This window comes from Heterodontus francisci, chromosome 22 (assembly GCF_036365525.1).
Source record: "Heterodontus francisci isolate sHetFra1 chromosome 22, sHetFra1.hap1, whole genome shotgun sequence".
NCBI lineage: Eukaryota > Metazoa > Chordata > Chondrichthyes > Heterodontiformes > Heterodontidae > Heterodontus > Heterodontus francisci.
In genome coordinates this window covers 52,726,255-52,750,737 of record NC_090392.1, presented here as the reverse complement: position 1 = coordinate 52,750,737, position 24,483 = coordinate 52,726,255, and the positions used below count along the sequence as shown (strand labels likewise).

At 43.5% G+C, this 24,483-nt stretch overlaps 1 protein-coding gene across 4 annotated transcripts in view; it reads left to right on the top strand.

Moving 5' to 3' along the window:
- Nucleotides 1–3,051: 3,051 nt before the first annotated feature.
- The window catches only part of robo3 (roundabout, axon guidance receptor, homolog 3 (Drosophila)), a 514,962-nt gene continuing 493,530 nt past the window's right edge, over nucleotides 3,052–24,483 (top strand). For 2 of the 4 annotated variants that reach the window (XM_068053853.1, XM_068053848.1), the window contains exon 1: nucleotides 3,052–3,217. In XM_068053853.1, the coding sequence (XP_067909954.1) occupies nucleotides 3,052–3,217 (166 nt within the window). The remainder of the gene's footprint in view (nucleotides 3,218–24,483) is intronic. The other 2 variants (XM_068053850.1, XM_068053849.1) reach the window with 1 other exon arrangement.

Below are 24,483 nucleotides of genomic sequence, written 5' to 3'. Positions count from 1 at the left end.
CAGCTGCAGGCCAGTTCTCCACACGCTGTGCAAAGTCTGCAATCTCACAGAACAGAAGGAGGCCATTCAGCCCATTGTGTCTGTGCTGGCTCTCTGAATGAGCTAGTCGATTAGTCCCACTGCCCTGTTCTTTCCCCATAATCCTGCAAATTATCCCTTTTCAGGTAGATATCTTCAATTCTCTTTTGAAAGTTACTATTGATTCTGCTGCCTTTTAGGCAGTGCATTCCAGGTCATAGCAACTTGATGTAACAGGATTAATGAGCTATACCATTGTCATATATCAACAAACTGCCTGAATCGCTGATTTTTCTTCTGTTGAACAGAATGTCTCATTGTGCATCATCTAACTATTTTTTCCAGTTTTCTTCCTTCATCTCCTGAATACCCAGACCCCTGGGGGATGTCTCTACCAGCAATAGCAGCCCGCTTCATCTTGCTTGGTGTTTGATTCTCATAAATAAACTTCAACAGTATGAATTGGCAGGTAGTTCCACTGTGGAGGCCATCACAACAAAATCAAAGCCTGACAACACAAGTGCATTTCACAGCTGGGAGTCACTGGATATTCCCCAGGAATGTCAGATTTTTGAACTTCTCAGCAAGATGGTACCGAGGTCAACTGTAACGGTCCAACCACCGATCCCCTGCCCTTGTGGAACAGATAAAGTATTGGAGGTAATTCAGAGAAGAGCCAGGAGACTGATCCCCAGTACCTGAGATGTGGAGGAAAGGACATTTCAGCCTCAAAAGGAAATGATTGAGAGGGAACCATACAGAGGATAAAAGAGGAACCCAGAAAATTGCTTCCAATTATATTGTAAGAATAGGACAAAGGGACACAGGTTCATACTAGTAAAGGCAAATTTAGCTCTGGTCGGGAAATTCTGTGTACAGAGTGAAATTAATATAGAGTAGCGTAGCAGAGAAGAAAACACTTAATTATTTAAGAAACAAGTAGAAGTAACAACAGAGGGGCCTTTGGATGGATGAACTAGTCCATCAAGCCTGGCTCACACTATGACAGACATGCGTACTTGTTTCCAGCAGTGAGAGGGTTAACATTGATTAACGAGGCTTTCCAGACTCAGGACGTCCCACTCTGTGCTGAGCTGTGGTTCACAGCCAGGGCAAGCAATGGGAGCAAGGCAGAGCCCCCCAGTGGTAGGGAGAGGAAGTGCCAAGGGCTCAGCTGGGATGCTCGCCCTGGTAGAATAGCCTCCGGACACACTGTTTAGGCTTGCAGGTGAAGGGTGGCCATTTAACTGAGATAACAGATGGCGGCTGGAAGTGTACTGCAGCAAGAGGCACCTTCATCAGGACAAACGGAGGAACTTTTTAAAAAATCCAGCAGCAGAAAATTAATGATGCCCAGAGACACCAACATTTCTGTGCAGTTGTTTACATGTTTTTGCACTCAATATTTCCACAAATTTGGAATATCCATACCAAGCATTGCATTGTATTTTAGGATGGTCCAACGTGTTAAATGAAACGGACAAGAATTCAGATCCTTTCAGTCAAATAATTCGATGAAAGGATTAATTCCAGGTGGAGCGACAGATCAGCTCATTCTGGCACATTCATCTCACTCAGGTCATTGTCTAAAGCTGTTTGAATCATGACTCCTGGTGGACAAGCATCAGAACAGCAGTGGTAGCGGCTTGAGAGAAGATACACAGCAGTGAGCATGGGGAAGTGCTGAGGCAAAATGCTGAGTGGCAAAGAAACATTAAGAGAGAGAATAAACGAGACAAATTCAATGGGAGATGAATAAATGAAGCAGGAAATCAAGACAGCACAGCGTTGGATATTGTCACACTGCAATACAATGCAATAAAAGGGAATTCTCCATCACTTCCCCGCAACCCCTCCAACACTATGAGTTACTGATCTCGGCCCTGCCACCAAAAGGCTATATGTTGGAGGAACGACACGTACTTCTAAACGAAAGCTCCAAATCATGGGCTAAACCACCCAGAGGTAGGTATGGGGTGAGGTGTCCCATACAGCAGGTGTCAGGAACCAGAACACCTACCTACCCATTAGAATGGTGCATAATATGGATAAAGGGATAGAGGTTAGAGGGGGTGTCTGAAAGGTTGTTCACCTACAACACAATTTAGCAAAACATGTCTAATGATAGAGTAACTTTGTATCTTTTTATTTCAACATAAATACTATTAATGAAAATTTGGAAAGGGTTAAGGGTCCAGCACAGGACGTGGAGTGGTAAGCAGGAAATGTAATTAAGGGGATGTTCAGAGATGTGAACGGTACATTGAAAAATATGCAAATATCAGGGAAAAGAGACACAATTGCCGAGTATGAGAGGAAGCGCGATTCATTCTAGGCCTCTTATGTTTAAAGAAGGGCAAATATCCTTCAGAATAAAGCAAAGTGCTGAATTGGGAAAAGGCACTGTAATCGCGCCAGAGCTGCCTCTGTCTTAAGAGAACAGTCAGAAAATGCCAATGGCCTGAAGACGAATTAAAGTTTTGAGCAAAAGAAAATCTCTCCAGTCTGCTCCCTTCCTCCCCATGCTCTCATTAAGCTGGAATTTGCGCCGAGATGGAATGGATGGGAGTTTTCGTTTATCCCTCCTCCCCTCTCAGTTCGGCAGGCTGGATTTCAGTGCAGTGTGCGTGACTCACGGCGCTCTGCTCTCTTCTCCAGAGAGCCTTATTAATCTCATAATTAAACATTTATTGGTGCAGGCACCTGGTTTCTGCTTCCACCTCCTCCCCCCGCCGCCCCCCCCCCCCCCCCCCATTCCTCCCCAGGGACCCTCATCATACACTCACAGGAAGAGAGACACGGAGAGAGAGAGAAAGCAGCGAGAGAGAGGATGAAAAAAGCCTATCAGTCTGGTGCTAACCTCAGTGAGCTGATCGCCTGCCTGTAGACAGCACAGACTGAAGTTATTTGAACAGGCACTGAAGATATTCCAGACCATCACCTATTGCCTCTCTCGGGCTGCACCCGTACAATCTCTCCTGACTTTCACTTTTTAATTTTCTTTTCTTTTTAACAAAAAGCTAATGTATAATCATGATGTTACGCTACCTGCTGAAGACCCTGCTTCAGATGAATCTTTTTGCAGATTCAATCTCCGCTGATTCTGTTAACTCCACCGATCAGCTCTTCGGTTTCAACGGCAGTCTGTCAAACTTCGGTGAAAATGTCACGGACAGTGGAAATCTGACTTATGTCAACGGTGAGTCGAACCTGTGAGAATTTGTACTTATAACATTCCTGCAGAATCATACGGTTTCGTGGGGGTGGGTGGGGGGGGGGGGGGGTTGTTTTAAATTTTACATGAAGCTCTGAAGTTAGAGCGAAGAGCCCCCCGGGCTCAGCAAAGTTTCGATGCTGTGACATTAACAGGACAGAAATTGGGCAGTTTGATATGAGTTTGGAGATTTGTCAGTTGAAAAGTTTATTATAAATCTATAGCTTAGAGATCAGCTGATTTCAAGTGTGCTTGTTTCAAAGTCTGACTAAATTCAGAGACCCTCTATCCTAGCTGTGATTTTTGATTCCAGAGAAGTACTGATTTGACAAACATCTCTTTCGTTATGTTCTATATTAAAAACGTGAGCTGCCGTTTGAGTGTCTAGCACCTAGCTATTATGATTGTAACAATTATTAACGACTTTCATTACTATGAAATATTTATTAATGGCATTTTTATTCATCAGTTTAATTTTTCAGAATAAAAAAACAGTTTCTCAGGATTAAACATAGTAATAAAAAAATCTATTTAAAATCAATTTTTAGCCTTTATTTTATGAATAATTCTTAAAATAATGTTTCTATTTGGAAGGTGTGATATTTAAAAACACTATGATGAGACTCTGTTTTATTTGTGGTTCATGAGTTTGAGTGTTAGCTGCGACCACTGACTGGGTGTCTGTAACCTTTTTAACACAAATTCTGTCCTCACCCTGGTACCTTGACCAAAAGCCCCACTATACACCAGTAGCATCATGACAATTGACGTGTGCATCTCACTTTAAACCCATATACCCGGTCATGGTAGTTGGGGGTTGTATGTTTTTTTCTGGAGCAATAAGCTAAATTTTTTCTTGTGAAAGAAGATCTGCTGTCTGTCTTAAAGGGGCCACTGTGCTGGCAATGTGTCTTGCAAAAACCTTCCCCATGTGAGGGGAGAACACAGAGGTGAGATGAATGAGGTACTAAATGTATGAGCTGTTTATTTTCAGAGTGCTGCAGTGAAAAATGATTAGAGAGACGTAACTGAGAAAAAGTGTAGAAAAAGCTCGGGAACAAATCTAACACCTCCTGCAACAACAGCTTGGCATTGTACTACCATTTTAAGGAACTCTGCAGAAACGTGATGAAACAGGGGCACCACCAAGCATTTGGAACAGCATTCCTGAATTGTAAAAAAAAGTCCATTGTAAAGAGTTGAAATAGCTTCAGCTCGGGTGGAAGGGGGAGCAGGGTGGCGGTTGGAGGGTGGTGGGAATTAGAGTTTTTGCACATTGCAGCATTTCAACCTGATTTTTCTTCCATTGACAGTCGGATGGGAGCTGGGTTGAGGATGGAATCATTCAGCTTCCTCCCCCTTCTCCCCCCAGCTGTCAATCAAACGAGATGAATCTTCATCTCAGCTTCGGTCAACATTCCTCCCCAACCAGTGTCACCAAAAGATAATAGATTTAACTGGTCACCACACTAATAAATGTGAGGCATCGCTGGTGAAGACCAGTTTCTATACTTGCCTCCACAACAAAGCTAATGAACCCCAAAAGGTGTATGAAGCACAAAAAAAAGGAACTCACTAGCATGTGTCCTGCCAATATTTATCCCACAATCAACATCACTAAAATAGATTATCTGGTCATTAACACATTGCGGTTTGTGGGAGCTTGCTGTGCAGAAATTAGCTGCCACATTCCCTACATTATAACAGTGACTACACTTCAAAGGTACTTTGTTAGCTGTAAAGCGCTTTGGGACATCCTGAGGTTGTGAAAGGTGCTACATCAATGCAAGTCTTTTCTTTTTAGCATGTGGAGTGAGGCAAATAGCATAAATGCATTCAAGGGAAAGCTAGAGGGGGAAAGGGAGGAAAAGCTATGTTGATAGAGTTGGATGATGTAAGGTGGAAAAAGGCTTGTGTGGAGCATAAACACTGGCATAGACCTGTTTCTGTGCTATAAAATTTGTTATTCTATGCAAAATGTAATGAAAACACGATATAAATGCAATTATTACACTGTCAGAAGCTATACTTCCATAGGGTGATCTGATGACTACCCTTCCTCCTAAAGAAATTTCAAAATACTCCCCAATCTCCTTCAATGAACAAAATGTTGAATCCTCAGAATAAAAACAAACAAAAAAAGAATCATAATTCCCTGAACATTAGAAATGCAGAGAGCAAATCTTAGCTAATTGTATTCTTTGAATAAATTGAGCATCTAATCTTGTGATCATCATTATGATCAAGAACCGCTAGTGCAGCTCTCAAAGGGTTAGTCCTCATTTTACTTCAGTGAATGATCTTTAAGTAGGACCCACCAGGAGCCTCCATTGTATGTGTCATTACAATTATATTTTTTTAAAATATGTCTAATATTTAATTATTCTGAACTGTAGCTTGCTTTTGGTGCATTGGTGAGTTGTTCATAATTCAGTTACTGACCTCTACACAATGTTTACAAGAATACAAAAAGCTGCAAGACTGGAGAAAACAATGCATCTTTCTCACAGGGACAGTTATCAACCTTTTAAAAAAGCGAGATATGCCATTAATTCAGTAGATTAATGTACTACCCAGTGTGGTACTGAGCCTCATTGACCACAGCGTTTATAGACTCAATCCGTGGTCTGTGCTAAATTGGTTGATCTGAGCCAAAAAGAGTGGTAGAGGTTCTGCAGTTCTGCAGACAACCCCTGGACGAGTTGACCAAGGTTTCTGCTTCAGATTGCTATCCAGTGGCTCCTGCTGAACAGTCTGTGAGCAGCAGGTCAGGACAGGGTTGCACTCAGTTTCCCCACAGTTGAACAGACCAACTCAATCTAGATTTGCACATGAACGTTGGTCATTTCGGTAAGGTAGTGGAGGGTTTTGCTCGCCTGCGGAACTATCAGTGACTTTAGGAGAGGAGGAGACAAAATTGGGGATGAAACAAGCCAGCAGAGTTACAGTGGGATACTTCCCACGCTGAGTTTCTGACCTCAGCTCCCACACCGATGATCGTGCAGCAATTGGCACAAATCTGAGCATTGGTCACCGGCCTCTCATTTTGGGAATGGCACATGGCAAGAGAAGTACACCTGATAGCAATTAAAACAGAAAATTCTGGAAATGCACAGCTTATTAGTAATCCTCCTGATCTGCCAGACGATCCCACCATAAACATTAACTTGCCTTTCTCTTCCAGAGGGTGATGGACCCATTGTGCACTTCCAGCATTTTCTCCTTGCTTTAATTTCAGATTTCCATCAGCTTTTCTAGCCTTTAATATATCTAATAGAACAGAAAGACTGGCTATATAAAATAGTACACTGGAGTCAGGCTAAAAACTTGGCTCCTTTTATATCCCTATTCCATGGCTGTGACAAAATCACGTCAATGCAAAGCAGTGGTTAGCACATGTGTAACTGGAGAAAAAGTATGGCTGCTGAGGAGCATGCACATAGATTGTGGGCAACAATGTAACTTCTAAAAGGCAGATGTATGACTTAAAAAAGAAAGGAGATTGAAAAAATTAGGAAATTTATTTGCGAAATACTTAAAAATTTTCGGTTGGGATCGCTTTAAGGAAATTTGCTATCTGTGCACTGGATGAAGTGATTTGTGAACATACTTTAAAATAACACATATACAGTTTTATTCCACAGGGAAAGCCTCTTTTAGTTTCACAGAGCAGAACCATAATATGATTCAGCACATAAGGAGGTCATTTGGCCCATTGTGCCTCTATATGCTCTGTGAAATAGCTATCTAATTAATCCCATTCCTATACTCTTTCCCCAATAACCCTACAAATTCCCTTTTCCCCTCCCCTTCAAATGTTTATCCAATTCCCTTTTGAAAGTTACAACTGAATTTGCTTCCATCACCCTTTCAGGCAGTGCATTCCAGATTATAACAAAACGCTGCATATTTTTTTAATCCCTTATGTTGCCTTTGGTTCTTTTACATGTGTGCCCTCTGGTTACCAACCCGTCTGCCACTGGAAGTAGGTCCTCCCTATTCAGACTTATCAAAGTCCTTCATAATTTTGAACACCTCCATTAAATCGCCCCTTTAACCTTCTCTTATCTAAGGGAAAGAACCCCAGCTTCTCCAGGCTCTCCACATAACTAAAGTCCTGCATGCCTGGTACCATTCTAGTGAATCTCCTCTGCACCCTCTGAAGCTCGACATCCTTCATAAAGTTTGGTGCCCAGAATTGGCCACAATACTTTAGCTGGGGCCTAACCAGTGTCTTAAAAAAGTTTAGCATGACTACCTTTCTTTTGTACTCTATGGGTGAGATTGTAACTCATCAAAAGCCATTAACTTAGAGTTAAAATCAAGCCCAATGCCTCTATTTATAAAACCAAGGATCCATATTCATGTCAAATGGATAGTTTCAACCCCTAAATGGAGAGGCTTCTTTTAATTCTGGAAGAATGAAATTTGCGCAATGGTATAGATTAGCAATCTTTCAGTGACTGCTTTAAATAAAGTTCATTAGGATTTCCTAATGTCTGTGTATTGACACTGCGTTGGACTAGAGATTTGTGGACAGGAAAAATAATTGCACATGGGGGACTGAAACAATGTCAGCCAAAGTATGTTGCTGTGTCAGCTCGCATCAGTTGGTAGTACTCATCACTCTGCATCAGAAGGTTAGACTTGCAGTGGGAATCTGATCCCATGATCTAGGCTGATACTCCAGTGCAGTACTGAAGGAGTGCTGCACTGTCTGCCTTTGGATCAGCCCATCACTGAGATGCCAATCTAGTTGAGCCAGGCTTAGGCAAGTGTTAAAGATCCTGCGGCATGATTTTGAAGAAGTATAGGGATATATCCCAGCTTCCTGACCAACAGTCTTTCCTCATCCAAACACCACCAAAAAGTAGATGAAATGGTCCTGAATTAATTGGCTGTTCTTAGGACCTGTATTCAAATTGGCCTGAGCTTCCAAGTAATTCATTGGGTGTTAAGTGCTTTGGGATGTACTGAAGAGGTGGTAGGGAACTATATAAATGGCAGTTCTTTCCTACTGAGCCACCGAGGTTGATCCCTGTTGGCTGATGTCAGCTGTGGTGGTGGGGGAAGGTGGATGGATCGTCCTACAATTGGTGTTAGCCTTTTTTTGGGAACAATAAGCCAGAGCTCTGGCTTCTGACTGCGAGCTATTGCCCCTGCTGCAAAGTATACATATGTGCATGCCAGGTCAGGGGAGGTTCAGTATTGGCTGTGATGCCCTCTCATGATCCGATAACCTGCCAACTCATCCTGCCCAGGCTCACAAATAAAGAGCAAGAAATGCTGAAAATACTCAGCAGGTCTGGCAGCATGTGTGGAGAACGAAGCAGAGTTAACGTTTCAGGTCAGTGGCCCTTCATCAGAACTGGGGTACTGACTGATCTGGTAATCCACTCCTTCTAATTTCTGTCATATCTGTTTGATAGATTAGAATCTATTAACTACCTAGAATTTGCTTCTTCATTTAAATACATCTATGCTATTCCACTGCTCCGTGTGGTAGCAGGTTCCACATTCTAACCACTCTCTTGGGGGGATAAAAAGTTTCTTCTGAATTCCTTATTGGATTTATTAGTGACTATCTTATATATTTGGTCCATAGTTTTGCACCCTGCACCCCAACAAGTGGAAACATCTCTCCATCTATTCTATCCAACCCCTTCACAATTTTAAAAACCTCAATTAGACCACCCCTCAACCTTTTCAGGAGAAAAGAGCCCAGCCTGTCCAGTCTCCTGCAAATGTCAGTCAACTGAGATCGTTCTTTGTTTTGGAAGTTTGAGGCTGGGCTGTGAGTTCTTGCCAACTATAATTCTCTCAGAAGCTGTGCTCATTGCTCATTAATAAGTTCAGTGAGTATGCCTCTCCGCTGATGGTTTCAGAGGTCAAGACTCAGAAGCAGAGGCTAGTTCCTTGCGTATTCTGCAGGCGGGCATCTTACTGACACTGAAGTGTCAAAGAGAGGGTTTAAAGCTGCCGGAAACAGCAGGACAATTGGGTTCTTTACTGGATAACAGTGGCCGACTCCATCCACGGCACGGTTAGCGGTCCTCATCTCCCATTTGCATGCGCTGCCGATATTTTACAATCTGCAAATGCACGGTCTCTTTTTGACAGACACACCAGTGGCTCACATGCATTGACGTCTCTCTGTGTCATGCAAATCGGCTGATTGTAATCTGAAAGCCTGTTACTATTCCTAAGGTTAAAAGTCAAGGCTGCTTGTTTGCCAAGACAAGTGTGCATTGTAGTCCAAATGTCTGTCACTATGGAGACATCAGAAGTTGAACTCCAGGCTGTTGGGGTACCAGAGTCAGCCTACTACTGGCGTGTCAGCATCTGTCACAGCTGTCTAGGTACCAGAGGTGATATTGAAGAGCAAATGCCCCTTAATTCTTTCAAAAGAATGGCTGTTCCCAATTCGAAGCTTTCTAGACTTTCTGGTTTATAAACCTCTTTTTGAAATTTTCTTTAAAAAAAATAGCCTATTATTCTAAAAATGTAAATGGCTAACAAAGAGTTAAATGAAAGTCTTGTTTTCTTCCCTGTGATTTGGATGCTGCTCGTCGCCTGAGACAGGTGTCTGATATCCTATCTTGGACCAAACGTGCCAGGTTTTTTTGCATAGGTTTTCTGAAAATTTCCAAACGGCAAACTAGCTGTCTGAAGTCTACCTTCTAACATCCCTTTTTCCTATTTACTCCAGTGCCTGATAGCATGCCAGTGGTAATTATTGAGGTTATTCTGGTTTTGAATTAATTTTCATCAACAGTGAAAAAAACCCCTTAAAACATAAGCCCTAATCTCACCCTTATCCTGCCCCCTGTCCAGTGTTGAAATTGTCAATCAATAGCATCCCTATTTATTATTCCCCTCCCTTATCCCCTCTATGCAACCCCACCCCCCCCCCCCACCCACTCAATGTCTAACATTTGGATTAATTTGTTTTTCCATCCATATTATGGACAGTATTTACCTCACATCAATACATACGAACAAGGAGCAGGAGTAGGCTATTCAGCCCCTCGAGCCTGCTCCACCACTCTTTAAGATCATGACTGATCGGTTTGTGGACTCAGATCCACTTTCCTGCCCTTTGATTCCCTTGTTTGTCAAGAATCTATCTACCTCTGCCTTAAAAACATTCAATGCCTCCACCGTTCTCTGAGGAAGAGAGTTCCACAGACTCATGATCCGCTTAGAGAAAAAATTTCTCACCTCTGATTTAAATGGGTGCCCCCTTATTTTTAAACTGTGCCTCCTAGTTTTAGTTTCTCCCAAGAGGGGAAACATCCTTTCAATATCCACTCAGTCAAGTCCCTTCAGGATCTTATATGTTTCAATGAGATCACCTCTCATTCTTCTAAACTCCAATGAGTACAGTCCGACCTGTCCCACCTTTCCTCATAAGGTAGCCTTCTCATCACAGTCACTTTGAGTTGGTCATTGACAGCAGAAGAGTTTTGGCTGGCAAAAACTGTACATAGCTGTTTAAGGGTGATGCTCTCAGTCCTGTCACACAGGCAGGAGGCACTTTGATGTTTGTCACTTGACGAAGGTGCAATAACACAACTGATGTCAGGATAACATGAATGCGTCAGTGATTGTACCTGGTACTCTGAATCCAATGCTTTAAATCACAATTTAACGAGGTAGAGAAGCAGTGTAGTCTTTGGAGCAAAAGGCTGCTGGGTGATAACAGAAATTTATGAATGAACGGCAAATTATCGGGCAGATAGGTTTCAATGAGGCTTTAGAAGTACACGCCTACATTTTACATTTGCTTTTTACACAGTGAGTTGTTGTCGGGAGTGGTGGTGGAAGCAGATTCAATAGTAACATTGAAATGAGAATTTGATAAATAATTGAAGGGAAAACACTTACAGGACTGTGGGGAAAGAGCAGGGGTGTGGGATTAATTGGATAGCCCCATCAAAGTGCCAGCACAGGGACAGTGGGCTGAATGGCCTCTTTCTGTGCTGAATCATTCTATGATTCTATAATTCTATTCCATTTGCTCTTTCCCCAAACCCCTACTCTATAGGTGGTAATTTATGCTGAGGTATGGGTCCACAGTCACAGGCACCCATCAGCCTCTCGCCCAAGTGCCCATTCTTCAAGCTGGCGAGTGTTGGCAGACTGAGGCTGGGATTTTGTGAGGCTGCCTGAGGTGGGATCGGGAGCGGGGGTGGGGTGAGGAAGCGGGGGGGGTCGTGGAATATCACAACAGGTGGAGAGGGGGCGGCGGGGCAGAGGGCCCGTCGCCTCCCCGTCATCCAGTGACCTTCCCGGGGGCGGGATAGGCCGATGATGGCCTTCCTGCCCAGAGGCCAATTGAGGCCCTTAAATGGCATATTAATGGCCAAATAAGGGCCTCTTCCCACCGCTGCTGGAATCTTACCAGTAGCAGGGTAGGGGCCTCCCCCGTGCAGGTAGGACGCCTCACAAACCAAGACGCCTTCCCTGCAGGCTTGTGGGTGGTGGGGGCGGGGGCGGAGATCCCTCCTTTGTGAGCAATTTGTGGCCCACGGAGGACCATCACCAGAAACAACTTTACCCACCCATCCCCCCCCCAGAGCCCCTCCCCCTGGACTGCATGAACACCACTGCCCCTACATCCCCTCTCAACTGGGCCTTCCAGACTGGCCCTGGCGACCCTGCCTCACTTTCCACTGTTACGGGGTTCCACCACGTGGCTTGTTTCCGAGGCCTCTGCAGTACCGGCAGTGTCCACCGCTCCTGGTGGCGCTGCCGATACTACTGAGCTGCCAGCCCTCTGATTAGCCGGCAACTATTCAAGGCAGATACCCATCCCTTTAAAGACTTTAAAGGGACAGGGATCCCACCTCCTAAAATTTCGATTCAAAAATAGGAGAAGGTCGCTCTGGTGTGGGGCGGGAGGGGATCCCCCCCCCACTCCCCTTTTTTGCCTGGTGCTGGGTGCCCCACCTCCAGCACGAAATCCAGCCCTGAATGTGTGTGTGGAGGAGGATGTCAGCCCAGCCCAATCCTGTCCTTACCTCACATCCACTATGCAACACATGCCAACAGTATTGTAGTCACTAGCCCAATGGGACCAAAGCAGATTGCAGCATGCCTACCACTCCCCCATTTGACATCTGCTATCTCAGTACAGACCAGGGATTGAAGTTGGATTCTTCCTGGGACTTATGAAATAATGGCTCCTTACTAAATAATACAGGGCATTTACCCATTAAGGCACAGGAGGAATCTTAGCTTAAACTGCAGTGTTCATATCACTTAACCAATGAATAAATAAGCTACTCTTTAACTACTTGTCATCTTTTGGATGAGATAGTAAACAAAAGCTCTGCCTATTCTGTCAGGTGGATATAAAAGATGCGGTGGCACTGTTCAAAGCTCTCCTCCCCTCCTCTTGTGTCTTGGCTAATATTTATCTCGCAATCAATATCACTAAAACTGATTGTCTGGTTATTATCACATTGTTGTTTGTGGGAGCTTGCTGTGTGCAAATTGTCTGCCGTGTTTCCTGCATTACAACAGCGATTACACTTCAAAGGTATTTAAATGGCTGTAAAGCTCTTTGAGACGTCCCGAGCTTGTGAAAAGGTGCTATATGAATGCAAGTCTTTTTCTTTTCTGTCTGTCAAATATCCTTAACTAGACATGTCCAACAGAGTTAAAATAGGAGAATGGACAGATCGCTGTAAAGTTTCCATAGCCCTGAAAAAGTGCCCAGTGTACTTCAGATTACCCTGGAAGGGTAATGTATCCCAAAAATTTGAGCAACAGGTGAAGCTAGCTGTTTCACGCTGCTACTATGCAGTAGCAATACGTGTGGTGTTCACCATTAACGGATGCTGCTGTCAAGTCAAAACGACGTCCTGCCTATCACACAAATGACTAATGTGATATATGAATTTCAATGCCAGTGTGATGCTAGGTATATAGGCCGTACGTCCCAAAGACTGGCGGATCGTATCAAACAACATGTCCCTTTCGCTGTTCGCAATGGGCAAAGTACAGGTTGTACCCAACCAGCCCGTGCTTGCAAAACTCAAAACACAGTGTCCAACATTAGATGTGATTCCACAATTGGGCAACATTTGCTAAATAATCCACAGTGTGCTAAGAATTACGCTGACAACCAATTTAAGATTGTTAGAAGGGCTCGCAGTGTGGTGCATTTGCGCGTACTGGAAGCTACATATATTAATACGCAGGGCCCTGTCCTTTGCAGACAGAAAAGGGTGGCACAGTGGTTAGCACCGCAGCCTCACAGCTCCAGGGGCCCGGGTTCGATTCTGGGTACTGCCTGTGCGGAGTTTGCAAGTTCTCCCTGTGTTTGCGTGGGTTTTCGCCGGGTGCTCCGGTTTCCTCCCGCAGCCAAAGACTTGCAGGTTGATAGGTAAATTGGCCATTGTAAATTGCCCCTAGTGTAGGTAGGTGATAGGGAATATGGGATTACTGTAGGGTTAGTATAAATGGGTGGTTGTTGGTCGGCACAGACTCGGTGGGCCGAAGGGCCTGTTTCAGTTCTGTATCTCTAAATAAATAAAATAAATAAATAACATGCACCCACATTGCGCCTGTTTCAGCTGAACTAAATAAGTGATAGCCATTCGCTGGTTCATTCCTCAGAGCAATGCCTTGACCAATCAGAGTCAAATTGCCTGGTTTAAATTTCAAACAAAGCTTGGTAGTTAACTGTCACTCAGCATAAACTGGTGCATTCTCCATGGCAACTACTCTACCAATCAGAGTTCACTTGCCAACCAATCAACGCTCTCTTCTCATACAGTATAAATTGTTGTTTTCCCTTCCATTGGTTATTCTTGCCTATTGCCCTGATGAGTGCAAGACAAAAAGCTTCGACAACATATCTCTATTTTCAGCAATTCTCAAGTTTTGTACTACCAAACGACTATTCCCTTTTGAAAGTTATTATTAAATCTGCTTCCACCACACTTTCAGGCAGTGCATTCCAGGTTAAAGCAATTCACTGCATAAGATTATTTCCCTCATGTAGCCTCTGGTTCTTTTGCCAATGTCCTCTGTTTATTGACCCTTCTGATCCTGGAAACAGTTTCCTCCTATTTATTCTATCAAAACCCTTCAAGATTTTTACCACCTCTCTTATTTGATTGATCTACCTGCAAAAAAGACTTAATGCCACACAAACTCACCTACCTTATCAGAAGGGCTTTGCATGTATTAGGGAAGGCTTGCTCATTAAATAACCTCACAAATCAGTGCAACATTTCACCCGGAAAAAGGGTGGGAGTGGCAGATGGAGGAGGGGATAAATTAACAGCAGCAGGACTCCAGCTGGCACTGCAATGGAACGTCATTGAAAGCATTCATACTGGCTACACTAACCCACCCTCTTGTTGAGAAAGTGAGATTCAAGCAGAATGGAAGAGGAAAAGAAAAAAGTAAAATTCAAGACCTAAGTGGCTCAGCTGAAAGAAAACTTATATTCCCACTGATGGGAAAATGGGGAGAAACCCACACATTTCCATGGAATGTTTTTCATTCATCTTTTCAATATTGAACTAGAAACGGGAAATGTTTTCGATTTCTCCTTTAGTGAACCATCCAAAAACTGACACAGGCCTTGATGCAAGATGGGTATGTTAGGGTTCTCTAGTACTTGCAGACACACTTGATTGTCTAACACAGTTTGTGTGGAATCCCTCACAGACAGTACAGGGTGCATTGATAAGGAAGGGAGTTCTGCCCAGTGTCCTGGCCAATATTTATCCCTCAGCCAATATTATTAAAACAGATTATCTCATCATTATCACATTGTTGTGCATAAATTGGCTGCCATGTTTCCTACATTACAACAGGGACGACACTTCAAAAGTCCTTCATGGCCTGTGAAAGAGGTTTCAGAGGTTGTGAAAGGCGCTACATAAATGCAAGCTGTTCTTTCTTTTAGATAGAATGGGGAAGCAGGTTTATTGGGATAGTAGGTGCATGTCCACTATGAGAGTTTAGAAGGGCAATGGGGTGCCTAGACCCAGCTGCATGTCAGTGAAGCAGGCTCTGTTTGGATGTGCATTCTTGGGAGAGGGGGTATTTTAGGGATTGATAGGGATTGCAGCAGGGAGAGCCTACAGAAAGCACCACTCTTGTGTCTTCCACCCTCTACATTTTGCAAGCTCAGATTAAGAGTGTGCTAAAATAGCACAGAGGCAACAAAATTGAGTCTCACATCCACCGAATGTAACTTTGCAGCTCTGTTGAAAAGAATCAAATGTAACCGAAGTTATCTATACTTAGTTTTGTGTGGTCTTTGAATATTAAAATTGCATTAACCTTTTTCCCAGTGGTTGTAACCTTTTGACCTAATAGCCTGTGTTATTTGCCAATAGTCATTTGAAGTTGTTTCACAGTGGTTCCGTTTAATGAGAACTGAAAGAGTTAAGTTTCTAATATACCAAACAAACCAACTATTCATTTAAAGGAAAGCTCAATAATGGGGCCTGTCACTATTTAATTGTGACAGACAATGAGGTCCCTAGGGAGGCAGGGATAAAAGGGACAAATTGTTAGACAGGGAAAGTTGTGCATACATTGATGTCTGAGTAATGTGCTGGTTTATAATGAGATCTTATTTACACTAAAAACTGAAACTGAGTGGATTATTGATAATTCCAAATTGGCCATTTCTGACAAGATTCCTGACAATGATCAATAGCTTCTTGCTCAAATCATAAGTTCTTGGAGAAGAAAATGGATAAAAATAAAATCACCAGACCGCACAAAGGAGAATTGCTCAAGTCAAACCTTTGCCCCTATTTTTACACTTGAGCTTTGTTCCATTCCCTCTCCCATAGTGTGAGGTAGCAGCTTGTTTCCAAAGTTTCCTAGGACTACGCTTCAAAATCAGTTCTTTGCCTGCAAAGACCTTTGGGATATGCTGAGGTTGGCAAAGGCGCTAGAGAAATGCATGTCTTTCTTTTTTCTTTGGAGCCTCTCGTTTTGGTGCTGCTGATTTTTTTTTTCTCCGCTTCTCTTTTAAAGGTTGTGACTTCGACTGGGGGATGGATCCATAGGTACCATTAGTCCTCTGGTACCTTACCCAAGTGGCATCACAGTGAGCCCACTCTTGCCTTCCGAAGCAAAGGACTTGAATTTATATAGCACCTTTCACAATCTCAGGACATTACAAAGCACTTTACATGTATGAAGTACTTGTTACGACCAGGTGAGAGAGGGGTCTAGGGGTTCCCTCTCAGCCTTTGCCTGGTTTAACCGTAACAGGGTTTAATTTTTAAAAACACCGTGTTTTTAGCTCCCCCCTCAGTGAATCCTTGTTCACTGCTTTCCAATTGTAAGGCAAAGAAATCAAGTCAGACAGGTTTTCTTAGATTTAAACAAGAAAAGTGGAAGTTTATTAATCTTAAACTCTAATTCAGTTGACGACTATGAATACGCGACGCGGCCATGCTAGCATGCATACACAATAAACACGCATGCAGATAGAGACAGAAAAAGTAGAAAGAATAAAGGGGAAATGTTTGAGGCAATAGCTGGGTGTATTTAAAGCCCTTTGAGTTCAATGTGGAGTCTTTGGTTTCCAGTAAGTCTTGCTGTCTCTCTTGAGGTTTAAGTGACTTCAGTGGGTCCAGAGGTTTGTGAGAAAGCGAGAGAGAGCCAGCCACGAGAGAGGCTCACTTGTTCCAGGTTCCGTTGCAATCTGCAACCTGTCTTCAAACTGTCCTGTGAGCACAATTCAAAACCAGACCTGGGCCAGCAGGTTAGTCATGTGATTCACCGATTAAACAAACCCCTGCATTTGTGGATTTAAAAGCTCTCAATGGGGTGGGGGGGTGGGGGGAATGGGTGGTGTAGTGTTGTCTCTTACCCCAACAAGATGTGCATCGCCATTGCCCAGCCCAATCTCTGTTAATTGAATCAGTGAGCAATTCTTTTGCCTCTCCAAGCACAGTCCCTTCGTATGCAAATGTTTTTTCCAGCCAAATGTCTGGTGATCTCTTTAAACAAGTAATTTCTTCACTCCAGCAACAGTCTAATATTAATGTTCACATGACAAAATTTATATGCATACTTGGCAGGTGGGGGTCCTCATGACATACTCTTGAAGTGTAATTACTGTTTCAATGTGCCTTCAAATGGTAATGAGATACATGACCGGATAATGTTTTAGTGATGTTGTTTGAGGGATAAATATTGGCCCGAACACACCAGGTGTGTTCTTCGGATAGTCTCATGGCATCTTTTACATCCACCTGAGAGGTCAGACAGGGTCTCAGCTTAATGTCTCAACAAAAGTACGGCACCTCTGACAGTACAGCATTCTCACATTACTGCAGTAAAGTGTTAGCCTGGATAATGTGCTCAAGTCTCAGGAGTGGGGATTGAACCCACTACTTTTGACTAATAACTGCACTTCCAGAAGGTCACTCATTAGATCTACCCCTGTCTAGCATGGGGAATCTGAGGCCAATTAAAATACCCTCACTACACTGACCCTGGCTGGGTGATGGAATCTTCTAGCTTTGAATGGTTCAGTACCAGTACACAGGTAAGGGAGTGTTTGTTATTTTTGATATGACTATCAAGAGCACTGAGACATCTCACCTTTGTAATGAGAAGCCTTTTATGTTGTCTGATGCAACATAAATGAGATGAATGAGTTCAGGTGACTGAAGACCTCAAACAGGTTTATTAAACATCTAGCAAGTATATACAGTGCAGAGCTATCTATTGACAGGTATAGCACTCTTAAAGGCAATCACATAATATCCCTCTTGTTTCCAAAGATAAGTCTCGTATGCTAAAAGTAAAAATACACAAAATTAGATAACATCAATATTATTTGCACATGAATAGAGATTATGAAATTTACAAATGTAGAGGCTTAGGAGTCCATATATTATTTTGGTGGTTTGACAACTCTTCCAGATCTGGTTATGGTATAACCTTCTGGGGATATGGATTTCACCCTTGTCTGTCCTGGGTTTGCAGGCATGTTGTCGATGCATTGATTGCTATCTTGTTGATCTGTCACACCCCCACCGTTGGAGTGTGCTCCCTCGAGTCTGCCGTGCACAATTGGAGTACTGCACACCTTTCTCAGTTGGCTTCGGTTTCTTCTCAACATTGCTGTACTAGATGTTGTAATCTCATAGGACCTAGGCTCATTGCACACTCTGGACACCTCTGCAGGCAACCATGTTCTCATTGTGGGGTGTATGACCCTGTCCTTTTGTCCTACATGTAGCTGAGGTATTTCCACCCCTGCATGCCAGTCATGTACCATCTTCATTCTCCCCTGTTTTTTGAGCAGTGTCTCCTACACCTCAGAGAATTTGGACAGATGATGTCTTGGCAGAGTCATGTGCACTTGTCTGCCAAACATGATTTCTGCTGTTGACGGTAATCCCATATCCACAGGTATTGCTCGGAGATGGAGCATGGCAACATGAAGATCTTGCTTCGTGGTCCTACACTTTAGGATAAGTGCTTTGACTGTGTGGACCATTCGCTTGGTGAGACTGTTAGACCTCGGGTAATGTGGTGAGGACGTCACATGGTTTGTGCCCCATTTGGCTCACATATCCCTGAAAGGTTTGCCCATATACTGTGGCCCATTATCAGAAATGATATCGTCAGGTGCTCCGAATAAACTGAATATGGCACTCAATGTGTCTGTGACAACCCTGTTTGAAGTGTCTTTTACCTGACAATTTGGAGAAATAGTCAGTGACTAAGATAAAATCTTCTCCATTAATGGAAATAGGTCAGTGGTGATTTTGGACCAAGGGACTGACAGAATCTCTTGAGGGTGTAGAGGCTCTTTGCGTTGTTGTGGCTGGTGGCTCTGGCATGCCTTGCACATCCTTACTAACCTTTCGCTGTCATTATTGATCCCTAGCCAATAAACAGTGTCTCATACCAGATGTTTTGTTCACTCAATGCCTATATGGCCTTGGTGAAGTTGTGACATGGTGTTATCTTGGAGAGCTTTGGGCACAATCACTTGTTTTCCCTTGAAGGTGACGCCTCTCGAGATACCGAGTTCATCTCTGTAAGGCCAGAAGCATCTGAGGGTTTCTGGCACCTCTTTTACCATGTCAGGCCAGCCTTCCATGATGACTCTCCACAGTGCCTTCAGCTGTGGGTCATTGGCTGTTTCAGATTGTAGTTGCTCACATTTGTGCTGACCAAAATGCAATAAGTCGATTTTGAGCACATCTTTCACCTTGATGTTCATGCTGTCCATTTGCAGCGGAACTTCTTCATTCTTGCTCGGGTTTGGCAATCTGCTCAGCGTACCCTAGGTGACCATTTTGATACCTGATTTGTAGCAGACGTCAATGTCATACCCCTGTATCTTCAATAAGAGCCACTGTATTTGAGGTGGTGCACTTGTCAATGGTTTGCACCATATCATTTCCATTGGTTTGTGGTCAGTTCCCACCATGAACTGCTTGTCAAACAGGTAGGTGTGGAACCTTGTGATCCCAAACACCAGAGCAAGTGTTTCATGCTCCATGTTTGAGTAATTGGAATGTGCTGAGGATAAACATTTGGACCCGAATGCAATCGGTTTGCCATCCTGCAGGATGCACGCTCCTCGCCCTTTCTGTAAGGCACTGACTTCCAGGATGGTCTTTTTCCTTGGATCATAGTACTGCAGAGTACAGGTTTCTGCTGACAATGCTTGTTTGAGAGACTCAAACATATGCTGATGGTCCTCCTGCCATAGAAATGGTGCGTCTTTTTTTAAGAGCTCTCTCAGCGATGATGCTTTGTCAGAAAATTTGGAATGTATGGTGCCACGAAGTTGAAAAATCCAACCTGTCGAACCTGTCCGGGTACGTTTTGTTGTAGGTCGTGGACTGACTCAATTTGGCTACACTTGGTCTCTTCTGCTGTAATCTGGTGACCTCATGGATACTTACGATGTTGAGGTCCTTACACGCTGGTAGTCCTGCCATTGCTGATCCACTCATGTCTACTAGGTAGAACGTTTGTGGTTTCCATGCATTACATTGTTAATGTGCCACTGCAAGAGATGGGTGACCCGTTGTATGCAGATAACCTGGCAGTTGTCGGTTGTATCATTAATCTGCAGTGACTCCGGTACATATATTTGAGGATTCAGACTGGTAGGATATTTGCATTAGTGCTGGTGTCAATCTTGACCTTGAGTGTATGCTTGCCAGCTTTCTTTGGGCATGTGATGTTGACAGTGGCGAAAGCTTACAGTTGCTTGACTACATCAACATAATGTGTCAGGTTTATAATGTGAATGCCTGTTCGTCTCCTGTCTGAGAACTGCTTCTCTCTGAGTTTTGTCTCAGGTCTGTTTCGCTGTGAACCTCATGTATCGGCTTACAGTTATGCGGGTCTTTGATGTTTCTTTGCTGCTGTTGTCTGTTTGTTTGCGTCCGCTGTGAATTCTGGCTGTGTCTTTGGAGCCAGAATTCCTGCATAGGCAGGCCCAGTGTCCATTTGCACTGCACGCTTTGCACAAGTCTCGAAATGCAGGACAACTTTGCTGTGAGTGGGACCAACCACACTTACCACACAACTTGCTTGCTCTTTTCGACCTCATTAGTGTGCCGATACTGTTGGTTGCATCAGTATTTTCAGGTGCTGTTGTCCAGTTACAATGACTTCATATTTCCTGCCATCTTCCAGCAGTGCACCAGTGCTGTGGTCTTTCCTTTTCCCCAAGAGGTCCTACTGAAACGTTTCAATGGGTGTTGATGCAATCCCCCATTCCAGTATTTGGTCTGACAGCACAGCTGCTGAGAAATTGAATTTGTTGCCCTTACTTCGGCATCTACTGATGAACTGGTCTATTGATTCCTGTTGCTGTTGCCTGTAGGACATCATTCCAGGTGGTGAATTCTAAAATTCACTCTTAATCTAAGCTGATCTTCCAGCACTTTCCATATCTTTGCAGAATCTGTCTGGTCCTCTTCAGATAAGCCTCAGGTATTGATTCTGTGTAATCCCTCATTTCCAATCACCATCATTATTTTTACAGCCTGTTTTTCTAATTCTGTAATTACTTGGTCTGTCAAGCACAATTGCATTCTCTGTTGGAACAGTTTGAACTCAGATTGCATATCCAAGGCTTTCCAGTTCTTGCTGGGAAAATTGGTATCCATGTTCCTGCTGTTCTTTTGCTTTAAAACTTGCTTTCAGACCTTGCCTTTTGACTCTGCACTGTTTCCTCTTTAAGAAACTCTCTTGGCTGATTTGATTGACAGCAGTAGGTGTTTATAAGTGCTCTCTGTTTATCTAGCTTCCAGCACTCTAGTCTATCTGTTTATACAGCTGAGCAACAGGCATTTCAAGTGCTTTTTTCTGCTACAGTTCGTTTATACAGTTGTTCAAGAGGCAATTTTTTACGCCTGAATGTTTTTTTTAAAAACTGTGACTGAGTGAGTGAAAGATATTCAGAATTTGAGTGATTTAATGTTTTTTTTATAGCGCTAGCTATGAGCTGCGTGAATGGAGGATTCGCCGCATTTTGCTGTTGGGTGCCTCCTGTAATGGCGCGGACTTGATCAGCAGGGGGAAGCCTTTGAAAACAATCAATCAGCCTGTGATCAGGATTGGGTTTTCCTTGATTTTTTTTCTTTTACTCAGCCTTTATAATATTTCGACTTTGCAAGCACCTCAAAGCATTTTTTTTAACTAGGGTTCCTGTACCGGTGACATACTGACTCACCCGATCACAGTGATTGATCAGCTCTGTCTTCTACAGCTGGAGGTGAGTTATTTTTTCTTCTTTACAATGTTTGGGCCAGTGTTTCTTTTAACTTTCTCTCTTTTAGCTGTAGGTAGTTTTTAAAGCTGTTTTCCTGTGGTCTTCAATTTTGCATTCTGTTTTCTCACCACAGCTGCCACCATGTACTGTGAAGCTTTTTATGTTATGCAACATAAATGCGATGCATGGAGTTCAGGTGATTGAAGATCTAAAACAGGTTTATTAAACAGCTAACAAATATTTACTGTGCAGAGCTATCTATTTAGAGGTCTTGCCTCCTGGTGTTACAGTTACAGAGAGCGACAGGCATGTAGTCACATTACTGCATCCTGGTACTTAGCTCATTAGCATACTAAAATCTTAAAGGGACATCACTCTTAAAGGCATTCGCACAACCCTTTCCTTTATTACTTCCCTAGAGATCAGGAGGGAGGCAGTGATACATCCTGTTGTGATGCCAGTGTACTCTGTCAATTCTCCTTCTCCCTATGTTTGCATTATATTGAATTATGGCTTACAACTCCTTTATTAAAATTAACTCTTGGGATGTGGGCATCTCTGGAAAGGGTGGCATTTGTTGCCCATGTCTAGTTGCCCTGTGAAGGTGGTTATAGGCCTTCTTCTTGAACGGTTGATAACAGTTTGATGCAATTGAGTGGCTTGTGAGGTCACTTCATAGGGCAGTTAAGAGTCAACCACATTAGTGTGGGACTGGAGTCACATGTAGGCTAGATCAGGTATGGAGAGCATGTTTCTTTCCCTAAAGGACATTCGTGAACCAGTTGGTTTTTTTTATGACAATCCAATAGCTTCATGGTCATTGTTACACCAGCTTTTTGAATTCAGTTTCGCAAACTACCATGCTGGGGTTTTGAACTCAGGTTCTGCTGGATTATTAGTCCAGGTCCCTGGTTACGACCCCACTAAAATAACCTCTACACGACCTTACTATCTTTCTCCAGGACTACAAACCTTCTTATCTCTCTCAGCCTAGAGGCCTGCTTTAGGTAGGGAAAAAGAACCTGACCCGAACCCGACCGAACCACTGCGGGCCCAAAGCCGACCTGGCCCGAGTCCTTCCAATTTTGCCCCGAGCCCGACCCAACCCGAACCCGCCACTAGTCGGCCCAAACCCGAGCCCGACCCGACCATCCTTTTACTTACGTTTCTGACATCGCACCTGTAAGATGCTGCAGCACATGCGCGAGATGTCATAGTGACGTCACTCGCTCACTGCGCAGACTCAGTTTCGTCCCGGACTCCCAGCTCAAGTAAGTTAAAAAAAATGTTAATACTTACCATCAGAGCACTTACCGTGTATGTCCGGCCCGACCTGACCCGACTCAATCTGGACTCGACCTGACCCGACCCGAGCCCGAAAGCCGGCCCCGGAAGATGGGCCCGACCCGACCCGAACCCGACACAATCGTAGCTTTTGAAAGGAATAATTATCTGAAGAGAAAAAAATTGCAGGGCTACAGGGAAAAGGCAGGGGAGTGAGACTAGCTGAGTAGCTCTGACAGAGAGCTGGCACAGACACAGTGGGCCAAATGGCCTCCTTCTGTAATATAATTGTTCTATAATTTTATGATTCTAGCTTGGCATCACTTGATCACTCCTATTGATCTCATCTCCTTCTCTCCTCTGTTTTCTGTCCTTACTGGAATCCATCACTATGGGCCTTGGTTCTTTCTTGAGGTTCAATGGTACTTCATATTATAAACTTATAAGCAGATGCAGCATATTTCTCTTCAGCGACAGTTTATCATCTTGCAGTTACAGTTCCTCTGTGACTGTAGCAGGGTTGTAGGCTTTGTTCAGGAGCTGGCATCATATTAACTGCATTGAAATGCTTTTGAATGTGTTTTCTGTAATGAGCTTCTTTAGATGCCCCAGAGCAGTCACAACCAAATATAAAGCTGTCTAGGGAGTTTTTTTTTATTGTCTCAACAATGACATTTTAAAGGGTGTGTGTTGTTCTGCATTTATGGCTTACAAACCAGAAGGTTTTTTTCTTTAATTATCCCATGAAATGCCACCTTTAATGAGCATTGGTGTAATCTCTCATTTTGTACATGTAAAGCTGGTTTTACAGAGGGGCGCTGGGTATGGAGCCTTTGGTGAGATTATAAGGCCAGTGTTGCAATAGGAACAGTCTCATCTACTTCAGCCTGGTTCACATATCACCCCATGGCTAATCTGGCAATCAATTATCCCATTTGCTTTAATCCACAACAATCTGCTCCAACACTGGAAATGGCCCAAGACCAATCAAGTTATGTTCCTCATTAGGGAAACTTCTGGAGAGTGAGGGGAAGTGGGAGCCTTCTGCTCATCAAGACGAGAGATGTCGATGTCGAAAAGTTACAACCTTTCTATTTTTGGTCAGCATTAAATATTCTCAGGTCATGAATAGCAGTGATTGGATTCAAATTATAGATCTCTCCACACTATCCCGGGTGAGTTAGATGCAGACCAAAGCTCCCTCCTTGTTGCATTTAGA